The sequence below is a fragment of the Malus domestica genome, chromosome 04 (genome assembly GCF_042453785.1).
Source record: "Malus domestica chromosome 04, GDT2T_hap1".
NCBI classification, from domain to species: domain Eukaryota; kingdom Viridiplantae; phylum Streptophyta; class Magnoliopsida; order Rosales; family Rosaceae; genus Malus; species Malus domestica.
In genome coordinates this window covers 27,075,204-27,093,653 of record NC_091664.1, presented here as the reverse complement: position 1 = coordinate 27,093,653, position 18,450 = coordinate 27,075,204, and the positions used below count along the sequence as shown (strand labels likewise).

The 18,450-nt window shown below is 42.2% G+C and overlaps 1 protein-coding gene across 1 annotated transcript; it reads right to left on the bottom strand.

Moving 5' to 3' along the window:
* Positions 1-4,959: 4,959 nt before the first annotated feature.
* Positions 4,960-5,637, bottom strand: LOC103419472 (agamous-like MADS-box protein AGL80). The gene has a single exon (XM_008357567.3). It carries the CDS (start codon positions 5,635-5,637, stop codon positions 4,960-4,962), a length of 678 nt encoding a protein of 225 aa, XP_008355789.3.
* Positions 5,638-18,450: the final 12,813 nt, after the last annotated feature.

The window sequence follows — 18,450 nt, the reverse complement described above, 5'->3', positions numbered from 1 at the left end:
ACTGTTTGTCTTTTACTTTAATTCACAATTACAAATCTTTTCTAAATCTTGTGTTGAATAGTTAATTAACAGTTGGTTTAAATACAAGTTATTCATATCAATCCTTGTAGAAAATGATTTTAATTGAGCTTTCTTTACTATGATAACCTTGTTATTTTGTAAATATTTTAGGTTTTTGAGCTTTTTTATACTATGATAATTTTGTTCTTGTGCAAGTATTTTTAAATATTTTTTACCTTAATTTTGCAGGTGATAAAAATTCTATGTAGTAGTACATAAGTAGTCTCCACATCAGATAATTATTACTTACATGATGTGGTTCGTGAGTGGGTTATACATTACAAACATATATATTAATTAAATATTTATTGCACAACCACGGGCAATCTCTCTTTCGTACAATACGACATCAGTTATATTTTTTTTTATAGAAATAATATTAAATATGTCATTTTTAAAGGAAAGAGAAATCGGTGCGAATCGAACCCATACTAGAGTATTGGTATAATTATTTTCCACCATTGCAGTAAAGTGACATCTGCCAACATTAGTTATATTTTGTTCTGCTGATTATTTTTCTTGACTACTTGTGCTTCTTATAACAATAACCAAAATAAACTCGGTTATATTTTCTCTCCTAAAGTGTTCTCATGATACTATAAAAATTATTATTCAATATGAAAAGTATGAACATTTAGAAGTCATCTTTCAATATTTAAGTTGTTCTTTGTGTAAATGTTTTTGAAAATAATATAGAGAACTCTTTACGAAAACGTCTCCAACTACCTGCATGCACTTTTATTAACAAAATAGGTCATCTAATTTTGTTTACTTGTTGCTCAGTTGGTTGTTTGATTTTCTCATACCATATCAAGAAATTTTATATCCAAGAGGATCCACATTCAACCTTCCCCCCTCCCAGACATGTTTATATATATTTCCATGGATCTTGGAGAAACTATTTAGTATTAAAAGTATCATAGAAACAACATTGAATTATGGAGAAATTCTACAACACCATTAAATGGAGTAGTTTGTATAAATCTTAGAATGCTGTAGACATCGAAATTTCGGTGAAATAAATGTTGACCAATAGTTACAATTTTAACGCTCATGTATTACATAAATTTTACACGTAGCGTGTGACTCGACGAAAAATTGAAATGAGTCAGAAAAGGCATCAAATATGACACGTGTCAACACCTGGCAGAGATGATTTATTTCATCTGGAATATTATATTCAAAATTAGGCCTTGGAAAATTCTATAAATAGAAGCCATTTCATTCATTTTAAAAAACCAAAATCATTAGGCAAAATTCTTGAAGCTCTGAAGCTCTCAAGCATCCAGGTTCCCGAAGAATCAAGAAAGCTCTCTTCGTTCTTCGTTCTTCGTTCATCGTTCATCCTAAGATCAAGCCCCAACGGCCCTTTGGTTCAACAATCATCCACCAATTCAAGATCAAGCCCCGACGGCCCTTGAAGAAAGTGTTCTTCGTTCATTGTTCTTCCAAGATCAAGCCCCAAAGGCCTTTTGGATCAACAATCATCCACCAATTCAAGATCAAGCCCCGACGGCCCTTGAAGAAAGTGTTCTTCGTTCATCGTTCTTCCAAGATCAAGCCCCAAAGGCCTTTTGGATCAACAATCATCCACCAATTCAAGATCAAGCCCCGACGGCCCTTGAAGAAAGTGTTCTTCGTTCTTTGTTCATCGTTCTTCCAAGATCAAGCCCCGACGGCCCTTGGATCAACAATCCACCAATCCAAGATCAAGCCCCAAAGGCCCTTGAAGAACTTCCACTAATTCAAGATCAAGCCCCGACAACCCTTGAAGAAAGCACCACCGTTCATCATCCGTTCATCTTAAGATCAAGCCCCAACGGCCCTTTGGATCAACAACGTCTACAAATCCACACATCCAACCGTTCTTCAAGATCAAGCCCAAAAGCCCTTGAAGATCCGTTCATCACTATTCTTCAAGATCAAGCCCAAAAGCCCTTGAAGATCTGTTCATCACCGTTATTCAAGATTAAGCCTCAACGGCCCTTGAAGAAACACTCATCCTCAAGATCAAGCCCCAACGGCTCCTTGAAGATTCGCTCAAATCCACCTTCAAAGATCAAGCCCACGACCCTTGAAGAAACTTCCAACAGTTCATCCAAAATCAAGCCTCGACGACCCTTGGATCAACGAAACATCCATAAATCAACACCTTACGGAGATCGAATCAGAGGATTAAATTTGAGAGAGATTGTAACCCAAAATCATCAAATACAAAATATTATTTTGTGCACGTTGTTCTTGTCTCGTTTGTTTCAGGAAAATTTCGTGTTCACAAACGCCACTGCACTTAACAAGTTTTATGTTAGCTCCAAGTACTTCATGTCTTTTCTCAAAGTCCATTTGCAATTCTTCCTTTAACCCTTTTACCATGAGCTTGTCTCATAATCGCATTTTCTCACTGGAGCATTTGTAGGTCTTTGGTTCACATGTCCAAACCACCTTAACGACTCATCTTATCTTCAATAGCAATCACTTCTACTTACCTCGAATATCCTTATTCTTAATCATGTCCTTTCTCGTGTACCCACACATCTAACGAAGCATTCTCATCTATGTTACCTCATTTTTTACACATTTTGATGCTTAACCATCCAACATTCCATGCCATAAAGTATTGTTGGCTTTATTATCGTCTTATAAAAATTTACCTTGAACTTTAGTGGCATATAACAGTTGCACAACACACTCGATGACTATTCCACTTCATCCATTCAACTTGTATTCTATAGTTGAGATCCCTTTTCAATTCTTCGTTCTTTTGCAAGATAAATCCAAGGTAACGAAAGCTTTCACTCTTTTGTACTTCCTAATCTTCAGTCATCACCCTATCATATTTGCACCTCAATTCTCATTGAACTTGCACTCCACTCTGTCTTTGACCTACTTAGAATCCAGAACTTCCTTCCAAAGGTTAAGCTTCACATTCACTCCATCATGCGTTTCATTTATTAGCACTACATCATCTGCGAAAAGCATACATCAAGAGATATCATCTTGAATATATCTCGTTAATTTATTCATTACCAATGCAAAAAGGTTAAGGCTTAAAGATTAGCCTTGGTGTAACCCTATGGTAATGGGAAAGCTTTTAGTTTGTCCTTTATGAGTTCTTATTACAGTCATTACTTTGTTATACATATCATTTATTGCTTGAATATATGATACTTGTACTTTATTCTTCTCTGTAATTCTCCAAAGAATGTCTCTTGGGACCCTATTATACGTTTTTTTCAAATCTACAAAGACCATGTGCAAATCATTTTGAATATCTCTATGTCGTTTCATCAATCTTAGTAAGAGATAGATTGCCTCAATAGTTGAGCGCCTTGACATGAATCTGAATTGATTGTTTGAGACCTGTATCTCTTTTCTCAGTCTATGTTCAATTATTCTCTCGCAAAGCTTCATTGTATGACTCATTAACTTTATACCCTTATAATTCATGCAATTTGTATGTTGCCCTTGTTCTTGTAGATAGGCATCAAAGTACTTTTTTGTCACTCATTTGGCATCTCTTTGTTTTCAAAATCTTATTGAAAAAGTTTATGAGCCATACTATACCCGTCTCTTCTAAGACCTTCCACACTTTGATTGGTATATCGTTGAAGTTTTGCCCTTAAATCCTATATATATCATTGGGACCCACTGCTTATTTATGCTTCATCTTTTTCAAAGCTAAAATCACTTCCTCTTTCCTGATTCGACGGTAGAAAGAGTAACTTTTACACTCTTCCAAGTTACTCAACTCATGTAGAGAAGTAATCCATTGCGTGTCTTTCATTGAACATATTATAAAAATAATCTCTCCATCTCTCTTTAATTGCATTCTCCATAGCTAGATCATTTCCATTATCCATAGCTATAACATTTTCATTCTCATCCTTGATGCACCTTACTTTACAACATTCCTTTATAGCCTTAACCTTTTCTTGTACCTCCTTCTTCCACCACCATTATTCTTTTTGGTATAGAGCACAACTCTTGAACTCCTAAACGTATCATAAATCTTTACTGAGTATGACATTTGGATCTATAAATTTTTGAATGTTAGAAAGTTTCGAACTATAGTAAACTTAAATGAATCATATATTTAGACACCAAAAGAATCAATAGTTTATCATAATTTTTCTAATCAATCTGCATATTTAATAATTTTACAAAAGTACCTACGGAAATTAGTCATCGATAAAATTCTTTCATATAATACACCTTTTTTTCTTGTTCAATATAGTACATATAAAAAACAGAAAAAAGTTATAATTTGCGTTCTCAATGTTTTCTTACATTCTTTTACTCCATAAAATTAGATTTAACTAATGGGTGGAGGTTTGCCTTCTAATGTTATGAACATTATTCAAATAGAAATGGTGCAAACATACATTAATTAGTAGAATTCCTCTTTTTTTTTTCTTTTGTCAAATAGTAGAATTCCTCTTCAAGTTATAAGTTATTCTTTGCGTAAAGTATTTTTTATAAATAAATATAAGAGATCTATTTTTGAAAACATCCAACTCCATGGACCTTTATGATTATTTGTATTTTTTTTATAAATAAATATGAGATCAATTTATGAAAATATCGAGCTCCCTGGACCTTTATGATTAATCAGTCCTATGATTTTGTTTGCTTGTTGATTGGTTGTTATTTCTTTGATTTTCTCATTAACATATCAATGTATCTTATATCCAGCAGGACCTATAGAATATGAATACAAAACAAACGGCTCTTATATAATTAATTTTGACTGCATAAAATTCAAGAAATAAAAGACATAAAGACACTGTGGTTTTGATGTCAAGGTAATCATGCATCAAATTGGAAACAACTTAAAACACTGTTTGAAACAAAATAATTTAATACAAAACTACTTAAATAGTTTAAATAGTTGGAGGGAAATTAAAGGGGCGGGATCTGATCATCAACATAGCCGAAATGTTGGTTTGACACGTCCCCTACGAACCATGGAGCCGTCTGCATGGCGTCCATGTTGTTTAGATCAAACATTTGTGTTTCCATTGCTGCATGCATGTTCTGATCAGTTGAGGGTGCTAGCACTTGTGTACGTGCAACTTGGGGTTGGTTCCTCTCCGCCAGATTCTCCTCCTTCCGGCTCTTGATCTGTGCGACAATCTCTGTCACGCACTCCTTGATCATACACTCCATATCGTTCAAATCGTTTAAGTCCAAGCCAATCAGGGGCCTTCCAGTAAGACACTGGTTCATGAGCATCCGAATTTGCTTCTCCCGGTTCTCTTTCTTCAGCTTGTTCAGCTTCTCCTGCTCCTTTTCAATCCTCTGCTTCAAAAACATCTCATGGGTCACCATCTTCTTATTCCGCTCTGCCTCGGGCATGCTCCTAAACTTGGTGATGAGGCGTTGCGTTTCCAAAAGATTGGGCCAGACAACAGGTTCAGACTCATATGGACTGTACATAATACCACATACTGGAACATCACAAAGAATATTGATTTCATGCATCTTCTTAATGAAGCCGTTCTTCCTTTTATTGTATGACGTTTTTCGACTTGCGTCGTTCATGATGTAGGCTAGCTTCACCTTCTTCCTCCCAGCCATGATTTTTTCAAAGCGAGGAAATTTTGAGAGAAACGGAGACTAGGGAAAAAGGAGGGAAGAGAGCGTTAGTGACTTTTTAGGGTTTTAGTTGGTGTGTTTTAACGCTAAACCACCGATGCTATTTATAGCAGTTTGCAAGGGATTACCTTAGTCAATCGTGGAAGATTTTATCCTGAAAAGAAATTTAATATTTTTGCAATGAAGAAATACAATAATTAATGTAGACTATTTTGGTATATATGTACATGTTTTGATGAATTTTTGTTTGATATTATCCAACCTTTGGTTTTATATGGAAGTTTGTCTGGAAATTTTCATACATAGATGCATGTATGAAAACGCAATTTTTTCTGTATGACTTATCCATTCATTAAATAGAGTTATTTTATCGCTATATATTTGGTAATTACTACTAATAAGGTAAATCCATTTTTTAGGGAATTTTTGTTTCTCTCTCTTTTCTGGCGCACATTACGAATATACTATAAAAATAAAGACAGCTTAAATTTCTAATTTCACCTTTTTTTCTTATTTAAGAGAGAAAATCAAAACATCTTAAGTAAAAAACTCTCAAGCGCGCCGGACCTGTTGGCCACCCATCCCTCATCTGAATGCTGACCTACCACTCCGAACGAAATGAACTACTTGAGTTTTCGCCGTGACTAAAAAGAATATTAGGAGTGAATTTTGCTTGCTTTGGATTTTGAGGAACCTAAACGATATGCACTGTTCTAAAAATCCCCGCCTAGCGTCGTCTAGACCTCCGCTATTAGGTACTAAGTGGTTGGTCACCGTCCTGATTAATGTCTAGACGTTTGAAAATTAAGAAAGGGCGCTAGAGCTCCTGCCTAGACTGCCTAGCCACCCGCCTAGTCCGCCTAGACCCGCCTAGACACCTGCCTAGGTTGCAACTCACTTAGATAAAAAATAGATAACTTTCCTTTTGCATTTGTTGACCCTAGAAACTACCAAGCCTACGTGGCGCGCAGGCCGAGTAATCTATAAGCTAACTACGTCATTCGGTGAATGCGGGCGTGCCAACTCGTCGGCCGAGCTCGACCGAGGAGTAAATTTGTTGATGTTGCGTTGGGTGCGCGGCTGACTTCTACGTCTTGCGATTGCGACCGAGGAAGGAACGCGTCTCGGCCTCTTGGGTTCTCGAACCTGAAGACAAGGTTACTATTCTTTACGAAGTTCACGAATCGTCGTCGTCGGATTCGGTCACAGTGATGTTATTCGTCAGAGTAAACTCTCGCCGAATCGACACCAAAGTGTAAGGGCACAAATACTCAAAACAGATATAAGTCTTGATGGTAAACGTGGTTCGGCCGTCCGAATGCCAAACTCTAAATCCCACTTGGGAATATCCAATCATAAAATAACTCGGCGAGCAAAGCGCCGAGCTCGATATACCGTAACACCTCACTTCGCCGAGAAGGCTAATGAGATGACCTCAATCAATAAGGATTCAGAAATCCTTCTCGACCGAAACTTGGATAGGTAATCAACCGTTCTCGCCGCAGTGCTGTTGATGCCAACGGAAGATACTGCGAGATCGACTGATTCTACGGTGACAGAGCTATCTATGCCGACTTAAGATATCACCGGTTGCTTCCACAGTGCTGTTAATGCCAACGGAAGATGTGTCAGTGAAAAAGAAGGAAAAAATCTCAAGTTGTTGAGAGTTTGCGCAAGGCAGTTTTGTATTGATTTGCAGGGGGCTTGAATGATGCACAACCTCTTCTATTTATAGCAACGGCTCCCCCCAAGGTCGAGTTAAAACCCTACTCGGACTAGGTCTTCTTCTCCTGATCAGCACCAACTCGACCAATCCTATTTTCACTAGGATTGTGAACCTAGTCCCTAACCGAGCCGGATTCGCTTCCGGGTTATTAGTCCTGCCGAGACTCCTCATTGCACTAGGACTCGACTTCTTGCGTTATGACCTAGCCGACCTAGGTTTGGAGGCCCACGTACTGAACGATCCACGGCATTCTTGTCGTAAGGCCTTCCGGGCCGAGAACGATTCTATACTCGGCCCAAACTATTATTTTGGGCCCAAACATTGCCCCCTCGCTTCTGAGGTCCTCTGCCTGAATTCGTTGGTCGAGTTTCGGCCTTGAAGAAGCGAATGTAATCCTCAGAACCCTAGTGCTCTATTTCCAAGGCGCATTTATTGAGCATGATTGCACGATCTTGATCCTGCTAACCAACTCGCCACGTGGCGTCTTCTAACACGGCCAATCCCTAATAATGACGTCTAAGGCGTGCGGCTACCTGAACCGTCATGCCATCATGACCTTATGGCTGAACATAGCCACTCTACCTCAATCCGCGAGCCGTTTGTCATCGTGCAGATGTCGAAACGTCTTTCGCCATTAAACTCGCCATCACACGCAATCGTGCGCCCCCAAAACCTTAGACTCTCGGTCTTCTCAACTGCATTTCCTGAATGTTCATCATGATCAGTGATTCCTTTGGTCGATTTTGCCCTTTATTTTGAATTTCGAACGATTGCCTTTCCTTCCAAAATCCTATAAATACTGAAATCCTTCATTCATACTTTACGCTTTCAAAATCTCTATGAAATTTCTTGCCTTTGTTCTCCAGCGCAGTTCTTTTTCCCAAGTCTTCGTCCCTCAATCTTTAAACCCAGAAAATTCTTTTCTTGTCAAACCATTCACCATGGCCTCCTTTATCTCCAAGCTTTCTAAGGAGTGTGACCAATGCCAAAAAATCATCGATCGGAGTTCAATCAAGACCATCCGATTTGAGAGTGACATGAGTACCTCTCACCAAATCTTGGGTCCTCTCTTTAAGGCGGCGGTGCCACCAACCATCACCGGGCTCCTCCAGAAGCACTGCCTGTCATCCTTGCTGCAAGGATTTGAATGGTCGAAGTGGGAGGTGGCGAGGCCTCAAGGCTCCTGGCCCTCGACCACTACAGCCTGGGCAGCCTGGGTTGTACGAATGGAAAGGCTTTTCGGCAAACAATGGAAAGCCCTAGGCATTTATGATGCCATTCGCCTCTCGTCCATGGATATCATCCTGGACAAGGAGCTTCTCTTGGCGGCCTCATGTTTCTAGTGTTCGGCCACTAACACCATGGTTCTCCCTCTTGGCCCTATTGGCCCCACCATCCTTGACCTCACTGCCATCTTGGGGACTTTTTTAGACGTTAGCTTGGCGTATGATTTTGCTTCGACCCACTTAGTAAAGTAATCGGTTGCGACTATTATCCATGCGTGCCTGGCAGCTCCGGAGGATGGCGTGATTTTACCGATTACGTCCATGGCCCATCCTCTAAACGACCATGGTTTAATGACCGAATGCAATGATTCGGCCGGGACCCTTTGTATAGGCCCGTGGATTTGGCACTGTACGCATCCTCGTGCAAACTCGATACAATCCTTTAGTATTCTCGGCCAAAAATAACCGTGTCGTCGAAGTAGCCATCGTATTTTTCATCCAGATTGATGAGCTCCACAAACCCCTTCATGGACTTCTGTGATCGCCCGAGCACCCTCTTGGGGGCCGAGGCATAGCAGTAGCAATCCATCCTCCCTTTTTCGGTATAACTCGTTTTGGTACGTGACATAGTTCGTGGCGTGAACTCGTGTCTTGCGACTATGTTTTCCATTGGGATTGTCAAGGTACTGCATAATGGGTTTTCTCCAATCATCTGGTGTTGCCTCGACGGTACAAACCTCTATAGTGTCTTGTCAGTCTAGCAACGAAGGTAAAGACATGACTCGGGTGCGTATTACATCGTCGCGCCGGAGGATTTGCTGGTTAACCAAGGCCGGGTATAGTTGTTGTAACACCGGTATTTCTCGGCCTAGCTTGCCCCTCAGGAGTTGTGCACCAGAGGCAATTTGAGCCAACTCGTCCGCGTCGGTATTATGGATCCGGGAAATATGTTCGAACGTAATATCGTCTAAGGACTCGGCCAAATAGCTGGCAACCATGTGGTAGGGTGCCAGGGTACAACTCATGCAGCGGAAAGACCCATTAAGTTGGTTAATCATAAGCTCAGAGTCGCCGAGGACGAGGGCACGGGTGGCCTGCAAGTTATGAAAGAGGCCAAGGCCAATGATAAGGGCTTCATATTCAGCCTGATTATTGGTGCAGTCAAAATCCAACTTAAGCAAAAAATACCAACAATCGTGATTAGGAGATTGAATGACAACCCCAACACTGGCCGAGGATGAAGTACTGAAACCATCAAAATACATCGTCCAATAGTTGTCGCGTGTTTCAACCATGCCGATTTCGACATCGGTGTCCCCAAAACCATAGGGGGAGGGGTGGTGAGCAAGGAAATCGGCCAATGCTTGGCCTTTTACAGCTTTCTGGGGCACGTATTGCAAGCTAAACTCGGACAACGCCATCGTCCACTTCCCAATTCTCCCTTTTACGATTGGCCGGGTAAGCATGTACCGGATAACGTCGGTCTGGGTAATGACTTGTGTGACCGACGGAAGCATGTAATGCCGGAGCTTGGAGGCGGCGAAGAACACGGCAAGACAGAGCTTCTCAACGGCGGAATAATTGATCTCCGGTGGATTAAGATTTCGACTGAGGTAAAAAATAGCCTGCTCTCGCCCGGCATCGTTATCTTGGGCAAGGAGGCAGCCGATTGACTCTTCAGACGCCGAGATATATAGTTTGAGGGGTTTACCGCGCCGAGGTGTAACAAGGACAGGTGGTGTCGTGAGGGAGACTTTGATTTGTGTAAACGCCGCCTGATGCTCGTTCGTCCACGCAAATGTATCCGAGTCCTTAAGTTTCAACAGCGTCGAAAACGCTTTCATTTTCCCTGCCGAGTTAGCTATAAATCGGTGGAGAAAATTTATCTTGACGAGTATGGACTGCAACTGTTTCTTCGTAGTCGGGGGTGGAGCACTAATGATTGCACGTGCTTTATTTTCGTCCACTTCAATCCCACGGTGATGTACCAGGAAACCGAGAAAATTACCGGCCGACACACCGAATGCACACTTGGTAGGATTCATTTTGAGATTGTGTTGGCGCATACGAAGGAATGCCTGTCGGAGATCATCCACATGAGTTCGCCGTTGTTTGGATTTAATTACACCATCGTCGATATAGACTTCGACGATGGTTCCAATTAAATCATGAAATATGGTGTTCATTGCCCGTTGGTATGTGGCGCCGGCATTTTTGAGGCCGAATGGCATAACAACCCATTCGTAAGTGCCGAGTGCCCCTGGGCAGCGGAAAGCAGTTTTGTGCACATCGGCTTCGGCAATGAAAATTTGGTTGTACCCGGCATGTCCATCCATAAAGGATAAGATCGCATGATTCACCGCGGCATCGATTAACAGATCTGAAATCGGCATTGTATACTCATCTTTGGGAGTTGCCAGATTCAGATTTCTGAAATCAATGCAGATGCGCAGTGCACCATTCTTCTTTAAGACAGGAACGATATTCGCCAACCATTCCACATATCGAGCTGTCCGAATGAACCCGGCTTTCAAAAGTCGAACCAGTTCGTCTTTGATGCCGAGTTGCACTTCGATCGAGAATCGACGAGGTGGCTGCCGAAAAGGTTTACATTCGGGCGTAATACGTAATTCATGCTCGACAAGAGTACGATCTAAGCCGGGCATTTCATGGTAGCTCCAAGCAAAACAATCTTTGAACTCTGTAAGCAAGGCACAAAGTTCGTCATTCATTTGTTGGGGAAGTAAAGCACTAATAAACAAAGGCCGTGGGTCGTCGGCCGTCCCAACATTAATCTCTTCCAGAGGGTCCTTAACTTGGGGCTGATGATCTTCGAGCTCGGCCGGGACGGCTCGAACTTTGTCAAGGGATAAGACAGGACCATTATTTCCTTCGGCAAGAAACTCGACGAGGTTAACGCCCGAATTTGGTTGTTTAGATATAGTATACCAATGGGCCAGCAGTCGTTCTATAGTAGATGAAACCGTGGCCCTACGTTCTTCCCGATCGGTGTCAAACATCAGCTTCGGGAAGGAAGTTGGCTAACCCGAGTCTCGCCGAATCCTGGTGGACAGTCTCGGCGCCAACCTCGATAGCTTTCTGAACAGAAATCCGAGTCTGCCGTCCTTCATCATTGAAGCCTTGCAAAGTAATGTAGCCGACGTGGTCATCATAGTACCGTGCTTGGATCATGTTAGTTTCGAAGGGTTAGCTATTGGCCGGATGAACAGTGACCGATTTACCGTCCCAAAAAACGAGCACTTGATACAATGAGGAAGGAATACAGCTGGTTTGGTGAATCCAATCTCGACCGAGTAGTGCATTATACTCGGTTTTATAATCGACCACGAAAAAGGCGGTCATGTAAGTGCGACCGGCAATATTCACTGTTAACGGAATGACACCTTTGGTTTGGGATTTGTCACCGATGAAACTACTCATTGTGATCCCTGACGGAATAAGTTCGTCATTAGAGCGACGTAAGGCCTTCATGATGTTCATAGGCATGATATTGACGGTAGCTCCACAGTCGACAAAAACTTTAGAAACTGGATATCCCTCGATATGGGCCGTCACATACAATGGCTTTAAATGATGGAGGTTGGCCGATGGTGAGCGAGGAAATAATTCGACCAAAGCTGCTTTGATATTGTCATCCTTTGTTGCAGAGTCAACTTCAGCAACGGATACAAAATCAACATGGCCGGCTTCCTCGGCGACTACATCACCATCGAGGAAATTCGGCTGAGCTGTGCTGGATTGAAAAGCAGCGGGTAACACATGGACCATACTGATTTCCATGTTATCCAAGACTGATGGGCCCAACGGGTTAGGATCTTCCTCGCTAACCTCATCCCTCGTCTGGTCGGCGACTACGGCTTCCGTTGTTGTCAGAGTTGGACAAAGAGACTCTTCTGCTCATTCTTCAGTGGTTTGATCCTGTGTTGCTGCTTCGGCAGCTTGTTGGTTCTGCGTGATTGCCTCAAGTGAGGTTGAGGTCGACAGTGTGCTTGGGGTCAAGATCCGAGCCTGCTCCTGGTAGTGTATCCGGGCATCCCTGGTGTCGAGATAAGCATCCAATTGCGCAACACATGCTATTTCATCGGTCGTAAGGCCGAAGAGAGAAACAGCCGAAAATACTTCGAAGTGATATCGTAAATACTGAAGGTCCTCCATTGAGAAAGGAAGGTCGGCTGCATCGATATCAGTGTATGGGTCGACTTCAAATCCAAGGACACGAGCTTCTCGTATGTGCTGGAACCTTGCTTTCAATCCTGGGTTTGAGGTCTTCTGAATGATTCGCTCGGCATCAGGACAAGTCAGAACTAGATCAATTGTACCCTGACATGCCTTCGGCAAACCATACAGATCATTGGCTGAATGTTTCTTATGAAATTCTCGCATGTATTCCAAAGCCTCCCCGAGGAACGGTGGGTGCAAATTCCGTCGAATTTTGATCAAAGGTTCTTGTATGGCTGGCGGGGCTAATTTACTTTCAGCCTCTTGCCTGAAATGCTCGTGGCATGCCTTCATCTCCCCCGGCCGAAGAAGAAGTTTGATCCGTTTATCAGCCTCTTCGAACGTGGTTTCGACATCTCGGTTGACCAGCCGTTTCCCTTGAACCAACTCTGTCATAATAGCTGGGGGTGGTCGTTCATCATCAGTAACAATTGTGTCCTTCGGCCGCCATTGAGGGACCGAAGTTTCTTGGGCCGCTTGTCGACGGGCCATGCAATCTATCCTTTGGTGCCGGCGTTTCTGGGATTTGGACAGTGCGGTGTAGACGCCTTTCGAAGAATGATATGTATACCAACGTTGATCGCTAGGTTTGGGAGGTTTGAAAGTTTTTTGGCTCCACGATGATTCTGAACTGCTAGAATTACGTTTATAGTAGTCATCGTCATAAAATGAAGTATCAAAATCAAGGCGCCGCCTGACTGAGGGTGCCTCTTCCATCCTCACTTTAGGACCGAGCCTATAAAAAACCCCTTGATGTTGGCCTACGTTGGCAACCTTTTCCTGGGTTGCGGCCGTAGGTCGTTCTGTTATAAGCGAATAGGGTTTCTCATCTGGCTCACTGCCGACCTTTGCTCTACATTTACTGCACAAAATCGCTGTCCCACTGTCTTCATCGGTGGTATAATCCATCATAGGTTTGACAATAGCGGGTCCCATTAAAGCTGTAGGTGGTTTGTTTGAGCGAAAATCGGCCATGAAATGTGGCCGAGAATTCTGATTCCGAAAGCTTTGCGTCGCAACATCTTCGGCCTTCCCTTCCCTTTGTCTTTAGGTAGGCACGCATCGACCATATTTACTGTTGCCGTGGGGAACGGGTCAGTATCAACACTCATCTTCTTCTCCGGAAATTTCAGTTTGCCATTATCAATCCAGCTTTGGACGTTGTCTCGAAACACGACGTAATTGTTTGTCGTGTGTTTGCTTGAATTGTGGTATTTGCAATATATCTTTCCTTTAAGCTCTTCAGCCTTGGGAATGTTATGCCCAGGCCGAAGTTTGATGATCCTTGCTGATAACAGTTGATCAAAAATTGCATCGGCCTTTGTAATATCAAAAGAATAAACTTTCGACGGTTTCAGTGCTCCTTCAGTAGCCGAGCGGATTTTGACTTCCTTAGAGTCAACTTGAGTCAGTACCTTGTAAACGTATGGCTTATCTATCACTATCTCAGTTGCATCCACACTAACGCATTCATCCTCGGTTGATGCATAATTGACAGCAGGATTCTTGTAAATCGTCCCCCGCGATGGAGCTTTCGAAATCTTTTCCTCGCGGAGCAAATAATCATACTGCTCGACATGTTGGGCTAATTCGTACATATCCCGAAAGTTTACCCCCAAGAATTTCTTTTTGTATTCGACGTCAAGACCGTTTAGAGCAAGTCTGACGAATTCAACTTCGGGGAGAGGCACTCGGCACCAATTCCTAGCTGATTTGAATCTAGTAAGATAATCCATTGGTGACTCGTCGGACGCCTGAGCCATCCTTGCTAGTGAGGATACTGACATTTCCATTCCCGGCTGATAAAACTGCTCATGAAATTTCTCGACCAACTCCTCCCAACTCTGGACGGAGTTCGGTGGGAGGTTAATATACCAAGCGAACGCTGAGCCAGTCAACGAAAAATTGAAAAGTCGCAGCTTGTGAAAGTCACTATTAACGTCTCCGCATTGTGCGGTGAAGAGAGCTACATGTTCTAACGAGGATAAGGATGATTATCCGGTAAAAAGGCTAAAATCCGGGATCTTGAAACCTCTAGGGTATTCGACCTGTTCCACGTAGCTGGATACAGGTGTATAAACTTAGGGAACTTCGGCCATTTCTTCATGGCCGAATCGATCATCCGTTGAACTTCGGTCATATTGACGGGCGTTACTTCCACTCTCTGGTCGGATCCGTCTGACCTACTATTCGACCCTCATCCTCTTTCCAATTGAAGTGGCCTGAGCCGAGCAGGAATTGGCTCGGCCGGTGCACTTGATAATAGATTATTCCTCGGCGGCAAATGCTGGGCAAGATCGAAAGTTCTACCATCGTTGACCTTACTAACCAGTATTTCGAGTAATCTGGTTTGTGCTTCACTGGAATTGCGTATCACGTCATGAAGCTTATCGATTCCTCGACTCAATGTCTGTTCAACCGTCCGAGATTGCTCGTCAAGCCGTTTTCGAAGAAACGACCTTGTGGGTGGATCGGATCCTTCGCCACCATCTTCATCACAATCTTCTATTACTCTTTCATTGAGAACGCAAGTGTTCCTGTCGGGAATTTCAAGACTGCGAACCTGACCGCCGAGATTAACTTCCCTCTCTCGGCGAGTTGCGCTCGTGGACTCAGGTGTCACGGCGCTGATGGGATTCTGCGCTTGTGGCACATGGTGTCCTATGTTCTGATTTGGTAGATCGGCTGTCGACTTTCCCATAGCTATTTTCTTTTTTACCGATCGTGTTTCAATTGGCATGAACTTCGTAGTTTAGCACTGGGTCCCACTGGGCGTGCCAAAATGTTGACCCTAGAAACTACCAAGCCTACATGGCGCGCAGGCCGAGTAATCTATAAGCTAACTACGTCCTTCGATGAATGCGGGCGTGCCAACTCGTCGGCCGAGCTCGACCGAGGAGTAAATTTGTTGATGTTGCGTTGGGTGCGCGGCTGACTTCTACGTCTTGTGATTGCGACCGAGGAAGGAACGCGTCTCGGCCTCTTGGGTTCTCAAACCTGAAGACAAGGTTACTATTCTTTACGAAGTTCACGAATCGTCGTCGTCGAATTCGGTCACAGTGATGTTATTCGTCAGAGTAAACTCTCGCTGAATCGACACCAAAGTGTAAGGGCACAAATACTCAAAACAGATATAAGTCTTGATGGTAAACGTGGTTCGGCCGTCCGAATGCCGAACTCTAAATCCCACTTGGGAATATCCAATCATAAAATAACTCGGCGAGCAAAGCGCCGAGCTCGATATACCGTAACACCTCACTTCGCCGAGAAGGCTAATGAGATGACCTCAATTAATAAGGATTCAGAAATCCTTCTCGACCGACCGTTCTCGCCGCAGTGTTGTTGATGCCAACGGAAGATACTGCGAGATCGATTGATTCTACGGTGACAGAGCTATCTATGCCGACTTAAGATATCACCGGTTGCTTCCACAGTGCTATTGATGCCAACGGAAGATGTGTCAGCGAAAAAGAAGGAAAAAATCTCAAGTTGTTGAGAGTTTGCGCAGGGCAGTTTTGTATTGATTTGCAGGGGGCTTGAATGATGCACAGCCTCTTCTATTTATAGCAACGGCTCCCCCCAAGGTCGAGTTAAAACCCTACTCGGACTAGGCCTTCTTCTCCTAATCAGTACCAACTCGACCAATCCTATTTTCACTAGGATTGTGAACCTAGTCCCTAACCGAGCCGGATTCGCTTCCGGGTTATTAGTCCTGCCGAGACTCCTCATTGCACTAGGACTCGACTTCTTACGTTATGACCTAGCCGACCTAGGTTTGGAGGCCCACGTACTGAACGATCCACAACATTCTTGTCGCAAGGCCTTCCGGGCCGAGAACGATTCTATACTCGGCCCAAACTATTATTTTGGGCCCAAACAGCATTTTATTGTTTCCAATAAATTGTAAGAGACTTATTGAACAATTAAATAAACACAAATTATATGTTTGCTTGCTCCCTATGTTTTCATTATGTTCCAATACTTCATAATATATATGTCATTATATTTTCTAGTTTATGATGAAATTATATATATTTTAAGTATAAAGAAACACTTATTTACATGAAATACAATAGATTTACTTAAATCCGCCTAGACGCTAGACCCTATTCCAGTCGCCCGACTAGTGCATAGCACCTTTTAGAACCTTGACAGTACAAGATGAAATTATTAATGATCAAAAATTTTTTTGGAGGCGGCGAAAGCCTGACACCAACTACAATAACATGGTGTCTTGAATTAAATTAGAGCGCACCTCATGCCAAACAAAAAGGCAACCCAAAATAAAGAAAATTTGGCGTCGATGGATCACCGTTTGCTTCACGACGAATTTAGGGTTCTAACAAAGCCACAAAAACATTAATTGTCCTCATATTAGAAACATAGGCAATTTTTTTTAATAATTAAAACATGTAATAGCATGAATAACTAAGTAACACTACGTAACTTATTATCCGTGAAAATGAAATTTTCCCTCTATAAATAATATTGAGTACATTCAAATTGCTATTAGCAATTGTGATTGTTTTACCCACTGTTCTAAAAACCTCCGCCTAACATCGCTCCGATTAATGCTTAAGCGTTTGAAAATTAAGAAAAGGCACCTAAACCTGTTGAGGCGCTCTCCTAGACTGCCTAGGCACCCGTCTAGCCCGCCCAGACTTGCCTAGACACTTGCCTAGGTTGCAACTCACTTAGATACAAAATAGATAATTTTCCTTTTGCATTTTATTGTTTCCAATAAATTGTAATAGACTTATTGAACACTTAAATAAACACACATTATATGTTTACTCCCATATTTTGTTCCAATACTTCATAATATATGTCATTCTAATTTCTAGTTTATGATGAAATTATATACATTTTAAGTATAAATAGACACTTATTTACACAAAATACAATAGATTTACTTAAATCTGCCTAGTCCACATAGGCTCCACCTAGCCGCCTAGGCACTAGGCCCCAACCCGTCGCCTGATTAGCGCCTAGCATCCACATGAGTGGATATATAGGAATCAAAATATGCCGAATAACTCATGTTATGCTCATCTACATCTCTCATAAGTTCGAGCTTGATTGCGAGACCCACCTGTCAAGCAAGGACAAAAGTCGGCCTTAGTGATCTAACAGTGCCGAATGAAATGTCGTCGCTCAACGGATAAAAGTTACTCTAGGTATAACATGTTGATCTACCCCAAGAGCTCATATCGACGAGAAGGTTTGGCACCTCGATGTGATCATAACCACTACCTACATTCTACGAAATTGTGCACCACAAATAGGAGCTAATAAAAAGACATGTGATCCCATAGAAAGAATCGTTGAGTCTTCCTCTTTCCGGACAACACATACAAAGAGACCCACCAATAAATAGTTAAGTAATTATTGAACTTATGAGAGATGTTTAGACTTAGTTTTTTTTTTTCTCTTCCATCTCCCATCTATCATTCACAGAATCAGTTCCTCAAAAAAAAAAAAACACGAAAAGGCTACCATTTGATACAATGGTAATTTTAGATATCAGTGATTTTTTTATAGAGATAATTTTCGAGGAAATATCTTAAAGATATATAGGGAGTTGGATTATTGAAATACAATAGG

Excerpts from the sequence above, each read along its gene's own strand:
- LOC103419472 (XM_008357567.3), bottom strand. The coding sequence starts at position 5,637 with ATGGCTGGGAGGAAGAAGGTGAAGCTAGCCTACATCATGAACGACGCA.